This window comes from Pelodiscus sinensis, chromosome 2, assembly GCF_052426305.1.
Source record: "Pelodiscus sinensis isolate ZL-2025 chromosome 2, ASM5242630v1, whole genome shotgun sequence".
Classification (NCBI taxonomy): Eukaryota; Metazoa; Chordata; order Testudines; family Trionychidae; genus Pelodiscus; species Pelodiscus sinensis.
This window is the reverse complement of record NC_143053.1, coordinates 177621026-177638929: the sequence shown is the minus strand read 5'-3', so window position 1 is coordinate 177638929 and position 17904 is coordinate 177621026. Positions and strand designations below refer to the sequence as shown.

The 17904-nt window shown below is 42.6% G+C and overlaps 1 protein-coding gene across 28 annotated transcripts in view; it reads right to left on the bottom strand.

Annotated features, from left to right (window-relative positions):
* CLASP2 (cytoplasmic linker associated protein 2) overlaps nucleotides 1–17904 on the bottom strand; it is a 261567-nt gene that overhangs the window by 172311 nt on the left and 71352 nt on the right. For 27 of the 28 annotated variants that reach the window (XM_075921810.2, XM_075921815.2, XM_089776567.1 and 24 more), the window contains one exon: nucleotides 16094–16164. In XM_075921810.2, the coding sequence (XP_075777925.1) occupies nucleotides 16094–16164 (71 nt within the window). Of the gene's footprint in view, nucleotides 1–5201; nucleotides 5697–16093; nucleotides 16165–17904 lie in introns of those variants that run through there. The other variant, XM_075921832.2, reaches the window with a different exon arrangement.

The following is a 17904-nucleotide window of genomic DNA, read 5'->3' as shown; positions in this document are numbered from 1 at the left end:
AAATCTGCCTCCTTCAGTACATCATTTTCCAAAAGCTGAAGACACCAGGAAGGTACAACAAAGTCCTAGGTTAGTTACGTACCTCACAAAAACAAGCACAGATCTCACAACACCACTTTTAACAGTCTCTATTTTCCAACAATTCACACACTTCCCACCAGAACACAAGGAAAAGACTATAGTTGTGTCCATCCTTCCCTCTACCTAAGTCTGAAGTGTCAACTTTAGGTGTGAACTAGAAATGCAAAAGGTTAATTAGTTAATGGTGAGTGGCACAACAAGGCTATGTCTACACTAGTGGTCCCCAACCATTTGAGGCTGCCAGGCGCCGGGGGCGTGGCCGTTCACCTGTGGACGCCGGGGGCGTGGCCGTTCACCTGCCGGGCACCAGAGGGCGGAGACACTTGCGTGCCCGGGGGCGGGGCAGCCACGTGTCCAGGGGCGGGGGCCCCCATAGCCGGGGGGCAGGGCCCCCTCATGCACTGCGCACCCGGGGCCGGCACTTCCCCCATGCGCCGCGCACCCAGAGCGCGAGCAGCCAATTCACGGCGCTCCCAGGGCCGGCACTTACCGTGCGCCATGCGCCCGGGGCCAACTCTGGCACCAGCCCCGAGCACTTGGCGGGCGCACACAAATGCCCCGCGGGCGCCATGGCACCCGCGGGCACCGTGTTAGGGATCATTGGTCTACACTATAGCCTCTTGCACAAACACATTGGCAAATGAGACAAAGTGTGGAATATCGCCACACCGCATTTGCATAATTAATAAGGCTCCGTATTTGCACAAGAGGGGGTTTTTGCACACACAAAAAGAGGAGGAACAGCTCTTGCACAAAAGCCTCTTGGGCAAAAACAGAGCCAAATTAATTATGCAAATGAGGCGTGGCGATTGTAGTAAGTTGAGGTCAGTAACATGGAGTCAGCAGGCCTAAATAGAGGCCTATAACATGAAAACAGCAACAGGCCTGCAATCTAGTGAGCAAGACTTTGGTTCAGTAACAGGAGCCAAGAAAGAGGCCCTATTGATAACTGTGTGATTGTGTAAGTTAGGTCGAGCATGGAAGGACACAGGGAGGCACTGGGTACAGACTGTGAGCCAAAGGGGAGTAATGGAACATCTTAAGAAGAAACGTCTTGGTACAAAAACTCCCTAAAAACTAATGCACATACCGACCTAGGTTCAGGACTGGGTCGAGATTGACAGCATGAAGGATAGTAAGTAAGCCCCCCTTCCATAAGGTGAGGGGTGGTAACTAAGCAACAGAGGGTGGTAACCTGGTACGTAAAGAAATGATGTAAGTTGTTTGTACCTGTCTATAAAAGGACACCGCAGAGGGTGCTCTCCGGCCGACCTTGGGGGGGGCGCACTAGGCGCCTGAACGGCAGGTGTCATTGCCTAAACTTACAGAGTGCACAGTAGCTTAACTTTGACTAACTGCTGTTAATATTTGTTATATGGCAATAGGCCTGCCCGGTGTTGGTACCTTGTCAACGCGGGCCATAGTGCCCAGTGGTGTAACATTGTACTGATCTCTGTTACCAACTGGTAGAGCTTCGCATTTGACAATAAACCTGCTCGATTGATTTCAAACCTTGCTTGCATCTGTCGTTTCCGGGGCCTCTCAGAGATCTTTTGTGTTGACCCAAGTGCACGGGGTCTAACACTCTAGATAAAGGGAGTACCGATTGTTACGCACGCAGCCGAAAGTTTAACAACGGAGCAGAGGTCCTGTCAGGAGCGCGCCAGGACAACCCTGACCAGACGACGCTGACACTGACAGTCCAGACCACCGAAGGTACCGAGGTACGAAAACACCGAGGTACGAGAGCGATATTCCATGCTTCGCCTCATTCGCATTTTTTTTGCGCAAGAGGATGCAGAATAGACATAGCCTTGCTGTGCCACTCACCGTTAAGGGTGAGTCTTACCAGTTAACTAATTAACCTTTTACATTTCTAGTACAAACCAGGAGTTGACACTTCAGACTTAGATAGAGGGAAGGATGGATACAAGTATAATAAAAATACAAATATGTTCAAATGTGTGGACAAATGTGTTCTCTGGCAAATCTGATTATGTTTTTAGATAGCCCTCAATGACCTAGGTGTATTACTAAAAGAAGTGTGGCTTTAATTCCCTCCCCCCTTTCACGTTTCTAGTTTTATCTATGAATGAGTTTTTATCCATATCCCAGTTTTTCTGTTCAAAAGGCAGCCCAGTGCCTCTGAAAAGACAAAAAACAAAACTGTACTAGTAAATAGCAGCCAACAATATGACAGAATCTTAATGAAACCACTAAATTACAAACTAGGAAGAAGGGTGTGCACCCTGCATTGATCATGTAGTATACTACAATTATATTAGCTACAGTCTAAAAACCCTAATCTGGTTATCAGCAGATGAAGACAGCTGCATTATCCTCTTCAAGGAACAGCTCACAAGAAATCCAGTGCCAAAAACAGTTCTTGACTTATTCTCCTCATTAGCCTCAAAATCTGATTTCCAAATCAATCATTCATCTACAATCCCCAAATATGTGAAATGCCTTCAAAACACAGACAGAATGTATGCCAATGACAATAATAATCTATACAGTGACAACTGAACATTTATGTTGTCTAAGATGCACTCTTTTTTGTAAATATTTGCATTCACACAAAACACTGGAAACCCTGAGACAACTGACCTCAAAGCAAATAAAATCCCCTAACTCACCCTATATTATGAGGATTGGAACTGAAATGTAAATATAATTACGGCTCAAAATCTAGTAATCACATATTTTAACATATCTTTCTATTCGTATTCTGGAGATAACTGCAGAATCGCAAAAATTTTTTACAATAAGCCAGACTGTCCCCAAAAGATTCACTTCTGAAGTACCAGTATCCCAACACAAAATTCTCAAGCTAAAACTGTACATAGCTGAACTTTAATATCAGATATTGTATGGTTTTCACAAATTGCAAACAAACAGTATCAATATGCTGGCTGACTTAATGAATTACATCTTTGTTACAAAAGGAAAAAAGTTAATATTCTGTACCCTGAGAATTTTAAACCCGGATTACATTTAGTTTCTTAAAAAATATATTTGAAGTGTATACTAGCCTATGTTTACTAGGAGGCACAGGTTATCTAGAACACACAAAACCAACATGGTAAACACTATGTTTATATTATTAAAAGGGATCAAGTTTACTCTACAGTTACTAATTTTTCTTTATCCTAATCATTCCACTATGCAATACCAGAAGATTGAATTCCTTGGACATATGAAGCAGTAGATTTAGCAACACAAATTGCTACATAATCATCCTACACACTGTTAATTGTATCTGACATTATTGCTCAAAGCTCCTACACGGAATGTCAGCTGTCTGCTTGAACAGTACTTTGTTCTTAGTTCTTGTGTTAATGACGAATGAATTATACAGAGAAGAGCTCCAGATCCACCCCCAACTCTATAAACATGCAATCATCACAGAGCTGCAAAAATCCTGTATCCTTGTTGAAGGAATATGTTTGTTTGTTAACATGTTCGAGCTTATGCCCTTGAGATATATAAATTACCACAACTCATATTTACAGCATGCATAAGAGATATCTTACATGAAAAACAAACATAGCTAAAGGTATACCACATAAAAACCCGGAATGCAACTGTTAAAAATCTGCTGAGTTCCATAAATAAACCCACCGTCTTTTTTTGAGGAAAATAATGGAACTTGCTGGGTTACAGAAAAGAAAAAGTAAAGCAGCAGTGTTTAAAGGTCAAACACAATTTTACCAACAGGAAAAAAGTGTGTCTCAGGCTCAAGAAAAACATCGCTGCAAGTGTAACGGGTAGTTTTCCTTTTATGCTAAAAAGTAATAGACAATATTTCTAGAAATATAATACAGCAATTTTAACTGATATTCTGAGTGTATTATAATTCAGCTGCTAGCTGAAAGGATGAATATCCAAAAACGTGCGTCCTATAGAAAACTTTCAAGATAACTTAGAAAAGGAGAACATCTTTTGGGATACCCATGTAGATGTTTTAGCAAGATAAAAATATCAAGTTGCCTTTAAAATCATCTTCAAAGTTATACATATACATATTAACACAGAACCACATACAATATTTAAATTAAATGACAATTAATTAAATTTGAATATTGAGATTTAAAACATATTGTAAGTCAGATGAGCCTTTTGAACATCTGTCTGAAAATAACCATATAATTACAAGAACCTTATCAAGGCTACTCAGTTATGCAACCACCTCAGGAAAAACTGCAAAAGTACACAAAACCAAGCTATACCACATGCACTATATCTAATCAAAGCCAAACCAAATACTGGACCATTCATACTGATTTATGTAACAATGCTATCAGAGATGAAGAAAATAAAATAACATCCCACTTATTTCCTGTATTTTAGCTCTAAAAGCGTGACTTTTACTAATACCCTAAAGTATTGGTTAGGATTTTTTTTTCTTTTGTTTAATGTTTTTTAGATATGCTTACTAATATATAAACACAACACTATATTCTGTACCTATCACTCAGTTCTATTAAAATAAACACTTAGGTAGTAGCATTTTTTCCATTTCATAGACAAAAGTCAAAACACAAAATGCACATGGGAAATATTTAATTTATCTGAAAATAACTACTCCAATTGCTCAAAATGCCACAAAAGTCCAAAGACCTGATTTTAAAATAAAAAATTTACCAAACTGTTTTACTAAGGTGAATGTTTTTAGGTGTTTGTATTATCCTTGCATGATGGAACTTCAGTTGATGCTAAGCACATCAGGATAAGATGTCAACCTGTCATACTGAAGACTTAGATGCACTTAATATGGTCAAACATTGCTTCAAAAGAATCTGTCATTGCTCCAAAAGCTGACTTCTCACTATAAAGCATTTGGAATGTTTCCCCCTCATTTACATACACAACATGTCCTCTTTGGCCCATTCCTTCCCACCACCACAAAAAACAACAGACTTAATCTCTTGCAAATCAAATTGCTATTCTCTATTTTATCAGTTCAAAAACCACTAAAAATGGCAAAGCTACAAAAATAATTAGCCCACAGAAAACATGCATTAATATTTGTCCAAAATATTTAAAAGACTAAAGGGTGGTTTCAGCTCACATGAACGTACACAAAAAATGGACACGTATAACCATAAAATCTTACTCACCATCCCCAACAGCCATTATAAAATGTAGATGCTACTGGGAGCTTTCTGAATGAACCAACAGATCAAGTAACAGCAACTATATGAGTAACTGTATGTGCCTGCGCCACCCTCAATCCAGTGCAGCATGAAGACAGAGCGCTGTGTGACCCTGTCAGATCTGCAGTTCTATGCAGCAATAGCCAACAGCTGCTACACCATTTCAAAATACAAGTCCTACCTCTTGCAGAAAACTGCTTTCAATCTTATCCAGTATCACTCCAGCTTAAACAGTAATGGTGTGCAGACTATTAGACTTTGGTTCTTTTTTTTCTCCCCTTCTCTTCACAAAGGCTCTGGCCTGTTTTTTTATTTAAATAAATCTCTCACAGCCAATGAACATTTAATGCAACCATCAAAACACAACGCATGTGTTCAGTAATCACTTTCTGCATCTATCCCTAAAGATGCTTTTGCAATCAGTGACCATCACATGATCTAATGGATTATCTGATTTGCATCTTTTAAAAGGGATTCTTACCCCTTTATAATTATCCTTTAATATTTACAACTAGAAAACAAGAAGTGCACAAATAATAAAATTCCAAACCTTCTCAATTGACCTCTTATTGTTTAAAAATATTTCTATTTGCTGTAAACAAATCACGTCAAAGGCAGTCTGTGAAAGGCTTTTCTATGTGCACAAAGCTGTGTCACATTAAACAAGAATTGCTTCTGGTAGAGACAGAAATTCAATTAACCATGCAGCTGCACAGAGTCTGTAATGCACCTTTTGTCAAAAAGAAGCACATTTTTATTTTCCAGCCCCATAAAGAATGGCAAGTACTTCCTAACAGGAAAGATCAAAAATGCATATGAAGAAAGAATATAGCTATTTGTTTCCTTATTTACAAGAATGCCGCTTCATGCTACGCAACTACATACAGAGAAAAAGCAAATTTTTACATACAATTTGTACCCCAAAAAGTGACACAGAGATCTTTAATATAAAAGCCTTGCTATTAAATTAGGAATTTTAAGGAGACAACTTGCAAAGTTGTTTGTTTTTTTTTAAAGAAAAAGCTTTAAGAGATATATGCACAGTGATCTAACTTTGAGACATTCAAATTTACTTGAAAATTAGAATTTTCTTTTCAAATGATACCTCCAACAGATTGTTCATTCCCACTTTATACACAGACTGTTATGGGGTGTCATATGACACAGTAATATGCTGGAAAATTTAGCCATTTCTGCTTCATTTCCTTAAGTTATTTTTACATTCCATATTACATAGAGATTAAGGTATAAAAAGTGTAATATTGTAAAAAAGTAATAAATATGTAAATATTGAAAGAGACACTGCCTATTTAAAAGAAGTGCTCCCAGCACACAACCCGTTTGCTTCCAATGGCATGGCAGACAACCATAAAGAAGAGGTGCTTCAAATGCAATACGCATTGACCTATGGAATCATTTTAAACATTTCAAATAAGAAGGGAACGACACTGATCTGCTGAGAACAGTTAAGAGCAATTTAATTAAAATTATATCAGTGTTAGATGCAGGTGTTCAAAAAACCTCTGTGAGGAAAAAAAAATATGGCCAAGAGTCAAATATTTTGTCACAGGGTTACACTAATCAGTCTCAGCTAATGTCTTCTTGCTGATCAATAGTTTTTGACGTCTAAAACTACTAGTTAACTAGCTGGGACAACAATAAAGAAAACTTAAAAAAATTATATGATTACCTCTTGGCCACTTGGATTGTTTGCTATTCAGAAAATTAAAATAATTTAAACCACATATAGAGCCATGACAGTCTCAGCAAGTGCCCATATTTCCCATGCCTACACATAAATGCATTTTGGACCACATTTGGGGATAACTACAAAGACTGGTGTAGAACAGGGGCCAGCAAGGGGAGGCTGCAGATTGGGCTGTGTGCAAGCGGCTGATGCTCTCCCCCTTCTCCACCCAAACTCCATTTCAGAGCCATGTAGCTGTGAGCTGGTGGAAGGTGAGCTGCTGCTAGTGGTGGTGGTGGTGGGCACATGGGGACTCAGCCAGGCAGCTCTTTGCTGTCTCCAACTCCCCAGGCTATGTAGAAACTGCCCAGCTCCTCTGGGGGCCGGGGCCACTCTTCCCGTGGCCAGGGATGGGACTTGGGCTGCGTGGCCGCAGCAGCTGCTCCTCTGGCAACTGTGGCCAGGACTGAGGTCACAGCAGCTGCTCCTCTGGCAGCCGGGGCTGGAACTTAGGCCATGTGGCCACTCCTCCTCCAGCAGCCGGGGCAAGAGCCGCATGGCAACAGTAGCTGTTCAGGCTGCCAGGGCCATGTGGCCACGGCGGCTGCTCCTCCTCTGGTGGCTGGAGCCAAGACTCGGGCCGTGGATACATAATTGATCCATGGTTAAAAAAGCATCGAAGACATTGTAAGACTAAATCACAGGCAATCTGAATTCCTAGGCATAATCGAGGTTTAAAAAATTAATTTAATACAAATCTGCATAAATCCTGAGTGATTGGCTTATACAGATGAAAGTGGGCTGGACAGCTGAAACACACCTCTCCACTTACAACCAGAGTGTCAGGCTGCAAAACAAACCCTCTCTGTCCCAGGGTTACTATCTATGCTACAATAGTGGCCACTTCACCTCACTTACACTGCAGCCAACACATTTGCCTAAACATGGATCTGATGATTCCTCTTCTCAATCAGCACAGACTCTTTTTGAAGCACCCAGGATATGTGCAGAGCTCCTGACAAAGTGGCTACTGTGCAAATAGCTCCCCCTGTATGGCCTCCAACTCAGAGCTTAAATACTGAATGCAGCCAATGGCCACATCACTGGTGCATTTCATCCTTAATGCATAGTATTGACTGGAAAAACTATTGCTCTTTGACAGTCCTGGCCTAGTGGTGTTCTGAGGCAGCTGAAGCTGAAGCGAGGGAAGAAGAAAAAACATCAGAATAGTATATTAAAAAAATACAGGGATCCTGGCAGTTTTATTGACTTTTAAAAGTACCAAAGGCACACAGATCCATAAATAGAAGTGAGTAAGTTAAATCTCAGCATACCGACCCCTGGTCTAGACAGCCAATTCAGATTACCCTCAAATCATTTTACCCACTGAAGAAAAAACCCCACAAACAGCATTAAGTTGGGGAGGAAGCGTTAATTTACTTGTACTTTAATCTCCTCTTACCAGCATTTACAATCCTGTAGATCAGAAGTCAGTTAGATCCTCAAATAAATCATATTTACAAGCCTAAGCCAACAGAAGTATTTTAACAGCTCTACAGTTGGCTGCCACTCCTGTTTCCATGGAAATGGACATTTACTTTCTGAAAATGAGGAGGTGCTTTAAATCACCTTCTTCTGCTTGCAGGGATACAGCATTGATTTCCACAGGAATCAAGGAGAGCAAAAGCTGGCAGTAAGCCTGTGAGTTGGTATAACTGGCATTTCACATAGTATTAAGCATAAAACTGCAATATTAATACTACAAAAGTAAACAAAAACCCAAATCACAAAGGTAAAGGTTTTCGTAATAACTAATTCATCCATGCTAAACATGCTGCCGAAAAGACACCTGATTCTATCACCTACCAAATAGTTGACAAAAGATAAGAAACCACTGATTGACATACGAGTGTGTGGATTCAAAGAGTGTTCCAACTCAGAGCACAACTCCTTAAACCTCTTAGCTCTGGAAATAGGGGACTGTCCCCTTTCCTTCCTCTGCACCAGAGAATCGGACCGGTGCAGAGAGCTAGGCTTCAGTGAATGGCGGTGCTGAAGTGTCTTGTACACCTCCTTCCTCGGTGCCAGTGCACTGTGCACCGAGGCAACCAATTCCGATCCCCACGGCCTGCAGCACCAGATAGGAATCCCAAGATACCCCCATTAACAAATTTCAGAGATGAAACTCTCGTCTCTTCTAGTTCTTGACCTAAATGCTCTACAGCTCTCACAGTTGTCTGCTAAATGGGCCACTCCCAAACATTTTAGGCAGGAGCTGTGCAGATCGCCCATGGGCATAAACTTTGTGCAGTCTGCACTGCTTGAAGCCAGGGAGCAGAGGGTTGCCCCAGCCCGGGAAAACAGAAACCGAGTCCCCACTGCAAACTTAACTACTTGACACTTCAGAAATAACTAACTATGAAGCAACTAGGGCAAGCACACTTGCTCTAGGCAAGAGGAGTTAGCTCCGACAACCATGACTGGTGGTAAAAAAGAACTGAGGGAGGGGGCATTCGGAAGGGTGCTATATACCTAGCCATTCTGCCACCATTCGGGGGTGGGCGGGGGGTCGTCTCCCTGCCGACTTACAGTATCCAGCTAGAGAGAATCATCCTGGCAACTATGCATGCACACACCTAATTTGGAAAGCACACAAGCAATCACTAGAAGAACACAGCCCTTATAGTTTTAGAAAGAAAAGACTGGGGTTACTTATTTAGCTTCCTAATGGTTTAAGAAGATTTATAATGTTTATAGAAAAAAAAGTTCAGAGAGTCTTAAAGAAAATTTAATTATTTATTTTTTCCTGAGACAAGTCCACAGGCAGCTGAAATTCTGAATTAAAATTAGCTGACTGCCAATTAAGCCAAGTTAGCTAACATCTGTACATATTAGTTTAGATACTCCACAAATGTTTGTTCCACATTTGTGGTTCATCTTTGGGACTAACTCAATGTAAATGGCAAATAATTAACTTGCATTCAACTATAGTGAAGACAAACTTGAAAAGAAATATATTTTTTTAAACATCAAATACCACAGAAATTAAATCTATCAGCGATTTTCATTCAGATTATTGTAACCTAGTACTTCAAATTTTGTTCAATAGGTGTTAACTGAAATACCTTAACAGCTGGCCAAAGGTTATTTGAAGGGTTACACCAAATTCACAGCCATGAAAATGCATAACGGACCATGAAAAAGGGGAAGTTACTCACCTTGTACAGTAACTACAGTTCTTCAAGATGTGAGACCCCATAGGTGCTCCACTGTTGGTGTCAGGCTCGTCCCACACCACAGATCAGAGACTTTTTCTAGCAGCGTCTAGTCAAGCCACACATGGGCAAGAGTGGTACGTGCTGTTCATGCACTGGGAGTTTGTGTGCAAAGCCTTCAGTTTCTTCCTGAACACCTTCTTACATGAATGTCAAACCGAAGAAGAGGAGAGGAGGGTATGTAATGGAGCACCCACAGGAACACACATCTCAAAGAACTATCATTACAGCACAAGGTAACTTCCGTTTCTTCTTCGAGTGATGTCCTCTTGGGTACTCCACTGTTGGTGACTACCTAGCAGCACCCCAGAGATGGAAGGTGGGCTTTGGCTAGGTTTTACGTGCAGATAAAAGGACTGCTTTGGCTAGTGCAGAGTTCGTATCCACTCCTGCAGAGATTGCATAGTATTTCATGAGAGTGTGATTAGAGGACCAGGTAGCAGTCCAGCATATGTCTGTGAGCAGAACCCCTTTCAGGGAAGGCTGTTGATGGCTGGAGTGCACCCTAGTAGGCATAGAGAGCGGTGTGCCTCAGAGGAAGCAACACTGGAGGATACTGGCTGTCATCAGTTTTGAGATCTGCTGTGACAACCATGGCATTCTCTTGGAATGCTCTGCCAGTGAAACAAACAAGGTCTGCAACTTCCAGAAGGGTCATGTACGGTCGATACACAATGCTAACGTCCTTCAAACAGCTCGTATGTGTGGGATGGCCTCTTCCCTAGAGGTGTAAAGCTCTAGGTAAGAAATTGGAAGGACTACAGGTTCATTGATATGGAAGTTGGAACAAACTTTAGGGAGAAAGGAAGGATGCGGGCGGAGAACTACTCTAACTTTGGGGAATATGGTGTAGGGAGGGAATGCCGTGAGGAGCAGCGTTCTCACTAACTCATCTCGCTACTAGGAACACCGTCTTTACAGTTGGTAGGTAGAGTTAGCACTTGGCCAGACTCTCAAACGGCGGTCTGGAAAGCTCCAAATTCCATGTGGGAGGAATCGGTCTATGGGGTGGATTACGGTTATGTAGTCCTTTGAGGAATCTCTTTTGAGATAGAGTGAATATAGAGAAATGCTCTATAGGTGGGAGAAACACTGCAAAGGAAGCTAGATGCACCCTAAGTGATGAAACTGATACTTTGTTGTTGCAGGAACACAGTGTAGTTGAAGACCATGTGGAGAGGTGCAGACAAGGATTGGATACCATTTGTTTCACACCAGGCTGCAAATTGTCTCCACTTATAGAGGTAAGTATTGCGAGTGGACTGATGTCTACTGTGGAGTAAGACATTTCTTACTTTTTGTGAACACCTCTGCTCTGCCTCTGAGAACCAGTAAGGAGCCATGCCACCAGATGCAGTGTTTGCAGTTTTTGAAGTGGGTATGGAAGTCGGAGACACAACTGATAAAGATAGGGAAAACAAATCTGTCTGGCCTACACGGGTGCTATAAGGATGACTAAAGCATTGCCCGACTATCTTGTCAAGTAGCCTGGGAATGAGTGGGATAGGAGGGAAAGCGTGAAGGAGATGTGTATCCCATGGTATGAGAAAAGCGCCTCCCAACAATCTCAGTCCTATGATCATCTTGGAGCAGTAGCAAGAGCACTTGGTATTGTGTTCTGTCACAAAGAGGTCTATCAGCAACCAACCCCGTTGGTGGAAGAGGACATCCAGGACCCTGATATGGATTTCCCACTTGTGCTCTATTGCAAACTTGCAGCTGAGGGTATCCGTAATAATAGTCTCAACTACAGGTAGCTAGGATGCTGTGATAGTGAGATTGTTGTGGATACACCAATTCCATAAGCATACCGCTTACGCACATAGAGCGCGGGGAATGTGCACTTCCCTGTTGATTGATGTAAAACATAGTAGTGACACTGTTTGTAAGGATGAGGACCGTAGACCGCTGAATGTGTTGGAGGAAGCGTCTGTAGGCGTTGGGCATAGCTCAGAGCTCCAGCAGATAGACGTGGAGCCTTGATTCATAGGCGGACCATTTGCCCTGAGCAAAGTAATGCTGGCAATAGGCAGCCTCATCTGAGGAGGGATGCATTCATGGTAATATGACTAGATCTGTGGTCACCAATCCATTGATCACAATCGAGGGCTCGACCAGTTGATCACGAGGCATTCGGGTCCCTCTCGTTTCCCTCCACCCCCAAGCAGCCCCACTACCTACCTCCAGCGACAATGGAGGTAGTACTTGCTTCCTGCGGAGTGGACGGAAGTCCGGCAGCTGCGCGCCACTTCCAGGGGTTCCATCAACGTGCTAGCTGCTCCCCTCCCTAATGTCTGTGGCGTGCCGGGAACTTGTGGGAGGTGGGAGAGTCTCCCCAGAGAAGATGCACGCTGGGGTTTCCCCCCTCTGTGGGGGAAGTTATCCCTGGAGGTGCGCACCGGGGCTTCCCTTCTCTGCGGGGGGGGGGGGGGGGGGGGGCAGTAGTCCCCACAGGAGGCACAAGCCAGGGACTCCCTCCTCTGCAGGGAGAGTCGGGTGTGGGGGACTCCCTGCCCTCGCTCTCCCTGGCACCCTGTCCCCACCCCCAACACCCTGCCCCCGCCGGCATCCTGTCCCTGCACCCACTAGCACCGTTCCCTAGTACCATGTCCCCTGCTCCCACTAGCACAGTTGGAGCCACATCAGTGAGGCTTGGGTGGGGTTTGGAGGAGGGGTTTTTTTTTTTTTGGCATCTCACTTGTGTGTCCCAACTGACTTTTGACTCAAAACATTTCCATGCCCTTCTCATAAATAAAGACAATGCAGAAACTTTTTGTGTTTGACATAGTATTTTATTTAAAAATGAAGCCTGGCCAACAAACCCCCAATTGGGGTCAAGCTACCATTTGGCTGCATAACACTCCTGCACCGTCCCGTCTCCCCCTTCAGACTATAGATCTGAGCCTATCATACACAGGAACCCCCTGCCCTGAGCCCCTCACATATCCAAATACTGCACCCTCACATCCACAAGCTTGTGGCTTGCTTAGTACCCCAACTCTCCCCAGCCTGGAGCACCCTCCCCGAGCCAGCATCCCCTTCTCCACCTCCTCCTGCATCCAGACTTCCTCCCAGAGCTTGCACCTCTCACCCCTTCCCACACCCAAATCCCTCATTCCCATCCCAGAGCCCACACATCCTGTCTCAACCCAGTGCAGGTATGGCTAGACTGCAGGAGTTTTTCCAGGATACCAGAGATATCCCAGAAAAACTCTTCTGCATCCAGGGATGCATTTATTCTTCCACTTTTTTTAGTGGAAGAATAAACATGCTCTTCTGGTAACCCCTGTATTCCTGGAGGAATAAGGGAGCTTCTGAAAGAAGGGGTAGTTCTGACATTTGGTCCAGTCTACATAGGCCAAAAGTTGGAAAAACCTCTTCATACAGAAGAATCGAAAAAAAGTGGCAGTGTACAGTGTATAAGGGCTGGGGATAGCAAGTGATAGAGAGTAGGAGAATATAGAGGGCGGGGCTTCAAAGAAGGGGTGGGGTCTTGGGGGAAGAATGGGGTAGATCTTGGCTTGTTCTAGAATAGTAATAGAAATGTTGCCGTGTTAGTCTGGTGTAGCTGAAACAAAATACAGGACTCTAAAGACTAACACGATGGTTTAAAGTGCTACATAGTCCTGTATTTTGCTTTGGCTTGTTCTGACGTTTAAAAAGTGATCTTGGGTGTACAAAGGTTGGAGACCACTGGGCTAGATGGTTGTGCCTGACGAAATGGTACCCCAGCAAGGAGGTTCTCTGGATTGGTTCACCATCATAATGATGGTGGGACAGTTAGGGGAATCAAGATGTGTCTGTTCACCTCATGCTTGGATGGGGTGTAGACTGAGGCAAGTCAGTGTTGAAGGAATCACAAGTGCAGACGAGCGTGGTGGACAACATATGTTGTAAGTATTGGGATCTTGGGGCTCAATGTCATGGTTGAAACCAGGCTTTTTATTGCTTTAAAATGTTGATTTGGCAGGTATGCGCATGCTATGGTAGAACTGAGACACACTCCTATGAATTCTAGGGATTGGTCCAGGCAGAGGGTAGATAAAGAGGGCAAGAGAGCTTAAGAACCCCTTGGTGAAGAGGACCATATCTCTTGTGGCCTGCTGTGAAGGGCCTTGAATGAGGCAATTGTCGAGGTATGGAAATATAATGATACCTTAGCAATGAAGCTATGCTACTGCTACAACCAGAGTCTTGAAGAAGACTTTGAGGGCGGACGACAGACCAAAAGTCAGAACGCTGTACTGGAAGTGGTCTGAAGCCACTGTGAAGTAGAGAAAGCACTTGTGTAGTGGGTGTACGGTTATATGAAAGTACAGGTCTTGAAGGTCGAGGGCTGCAAACCAGTCTCCCTTATCCAGTGCCGGGATAATTGCCATGTGTGATATCTTTAATCGCTGTTTGCGGAGGTATTTGTTTAGATGGTGGAGGTCCAAGATGGGTCTCCAGCCACCCATCCAGTTTCTCCATAAGGAAATAATTTGAATAAAATCCCCTTCCCTAATATTGCTCAGGTACCCTCTCTATAGCTCCTATGCGTAGGAGGTGGTGTACCTCTTGATGAAGCAGCATTTAGTGAGAGGGGTCCCTGAAGAGGGACAGGGCAAGTGGGGAGGCTGAGGGAACTGAAAGTAGAAGGAAGTATCCACACTTAATGATCTCTAGGTCCCAGTGGTCCATGGTAATTGCTGACCACTGGTTGTAAAAACACGCAAACAATGATGGAATATGGCATGTTGGAATGGCACTGATGGAGTGGGGAGTGCAGGCCCTCAACCAAAGCCTCCAACCTGCTGCTTGGAGGCTTGATGACTAGACGAGCGAGTGTTACAGGCTCATGGGCACTAGTTTCTTGGCCTGGAGCGACTGTTGTCGAATAGCCTTTGATATTGTTGCCTGTCAAAAGTGAAGCCTCTATGTCTCTAGTAGGGAGTATATGGTCTCCTACAATATGGGGATGTATACATCCCCAAAGCGCGCACAGTGGTCTGCGAGTCCTTGCTGGAGTGAAGGACTTGGTCTGTTTTTGCCGCTAAGAGTTTATCTTTATCAAATGGTAGATCCTCCACTTTGCTCTGGAGTTCTCTGGGAAGCACTGCTGAGTGTAGTCATGACATGCGTCTCATTACAATAGATGCTGAAGTTGCTCTTGCACCTGTGTCAGCGGAGTCAAGCACCATTTGCTAGTCAAGTCTAATAAAGTAAATTTGCTAATACAGTGAACTTAAGAAAGTTCAGATTCCTTACTTCAACACACATCAAATTTTCTAATAGCTACACTAGTTTCAAAATGCTCGTACAATTGTTTATAGCCACTCAATGTTTTTTCTTTTAACAAAAAAACCTATGTATATATATTCATATTTATGTTTAATTTCTGGAAAGAGACAATCTACATTTAAGGAGTATTTTTACAACAAATTATGGACACTTTAGATAACTATTTTGAAATCTCATTACCTCTTACAGAGCATAACAGTAACTATTCTGAAGATATTTATTTGGAGGACCTAATTGCTTTAGTGATGCTGCAAAATTAAACTTTTTCCCACCTTCACACTGCAATGGTGCACACATATAAGTAACGAAATTATAGAAGACACTGCAAGACTTTTAGCATTTCACATAATGGACATAATATCCTGGATAGTAAAGGATATTACAATGACTTTAAGAAAAGACCATCAGTATGAGAAAGTAAGCATTTATAGAATTACACTAATATCTAAGTTTCAGATTGTGCCTTAAATGCATATTTCTACAACAGACTAACCTGAATTTCACTTTTGTAATGCTACCAAGTTCAACAAAACAGATTACAGTACAGCTTAAAAGTTAAATGTGAGTTACAATAACCTCCCACTATGAATAGCAATATATAGTTGCATACTTACCACTCATGTTACTTAAAATCATATTTCCAGAGTCCCTCACTTCATCAAATTTTGCAAATATTGTTTGTAACCTGAAAAGGACAAAGACTAATTTTAATTTCTACATGAAGGAGCAATATTTCTCCAACCCCTAAATGGAAAACAACAAGTAAACTACAACTCAGTTCTAGTTATGTTTTCTTCATAATCAGATTTATAGATGAACGGTTGAAATTCAAGCTGTTTACTATTTCAGCCATTATAAATCTATGGAAACAATGTCTGAACATTTCCTCTTGAATAAAACCAATATATTCCAACAAAAACTTAATTCACTTAGCAATTAATAAAAATGGAAGTCATTATACTAATGGCATACAATAGGCTTTATGTTATGTTCTATATTTATAGAAAGCTCTGAAAAGTGATTTTAAAGTAGTTGGTATAGTGTAACAATTAAGGATAAGATTCACCTTGTTTGGAGGCAATTACCAGATTTGTCAAAATCTAGGTTTTATGAAACCTACTGTTTGTAAGAGTAGTCCTGTTTGTAAGAGACATTTGCTTTCCAGCAGCAGGGAAAAAGTTATATTTCACTTTCAAAAACATGTTGAAACATTTTAGTCCTATATAAAAGGTAACAACGTTATGTATGGTTACAAAAAAATAACAAATATGCTGAGTGCTTTAAATGCATGCAAACAGTTAGTAAAAGAAACTATTCAGATAATAGACTCTATATTCCTCATTTGGCTCAAAACGCTGTGTATTACGGAAATAGACATCTGAAAGCAATAGATGGCAACTGCAGTTTAACAAATAAAATCATATTTACATTTTCCAGGGTTGGAATATATCAGTATAATGTGTCAACCTTTTAAAGAACAGCGCACAGAACAATAAAACGAATCTACACTCATGGCTATACAGGTGTCCATACACCTGGTTATTGCATAATCCCCTTACTGTCCACATCTCAACTTCAGAAGCATGTGTCTGAAGCTAAGCAAAGAGCAGGCAGTAAGTTAGCACAGCGATTCACAATCACTGGTCTGCAGACTGGTGGCAGGCCGACTAGTCACTTGATCTTTCACTCACACCAAGGTACTGAAGCCTGTGTAGTCAGAGTGCATCATCCTCCACAATTTCACCCAGAGCAACAGGAACATTAATCTATAATGGGAAATTTCATGGAGAGTGGAGGAGGCAGACACCCAGTGGACTCTAACTTAGTGACAGAAAAACACTTGTACTGGAGGACAAGAGACTCAATCAATTAAAAAAAAATAAGATCCTCATATGTGCCCATTCTTTAATGAGTTGTACTAGGTGATTTTGAGGGGACCGGTACAGAGCCAGAGGCTGCTCACAATCCCTTCCTTAATCCTGCCAGCTAGACTCAAAGAAAGCTGATAAGGGCTAGAATGAGGAAGCAGCAGGGTCCAAGGAGAAGCTCTGTAAGAACAACATATCATTCTGCATGAAGAAGCCAGAACAGCAGAGGTCACCAACAGATCGAGATCTACTGGTAGATCTTGGAGCCTTTGACAGGCGATTGTAACTGGTGTGACTAGGAGGCTGTCAAGTGCTGGCACTTCATCTGTCCCTCTCAACACTGCCATACTGCTCCTGCCCTATCCCATGGAGCTGTTTCCCCTCCTTCCCCGCTTGGAGTCTCTAGATTGCTGTGCAGGGTACAGGAAGAAGAGGAGGGAGTATCCCTCCCTCCACCCAGTACCTCATCTCCACAAAGCAGAGGGAGGCGGGGGGAGAGGAGGAGAGGGATGGACAGGGTTAGCTGACTGCTTTGGGAGTGGTGCACGGCCAGTGTA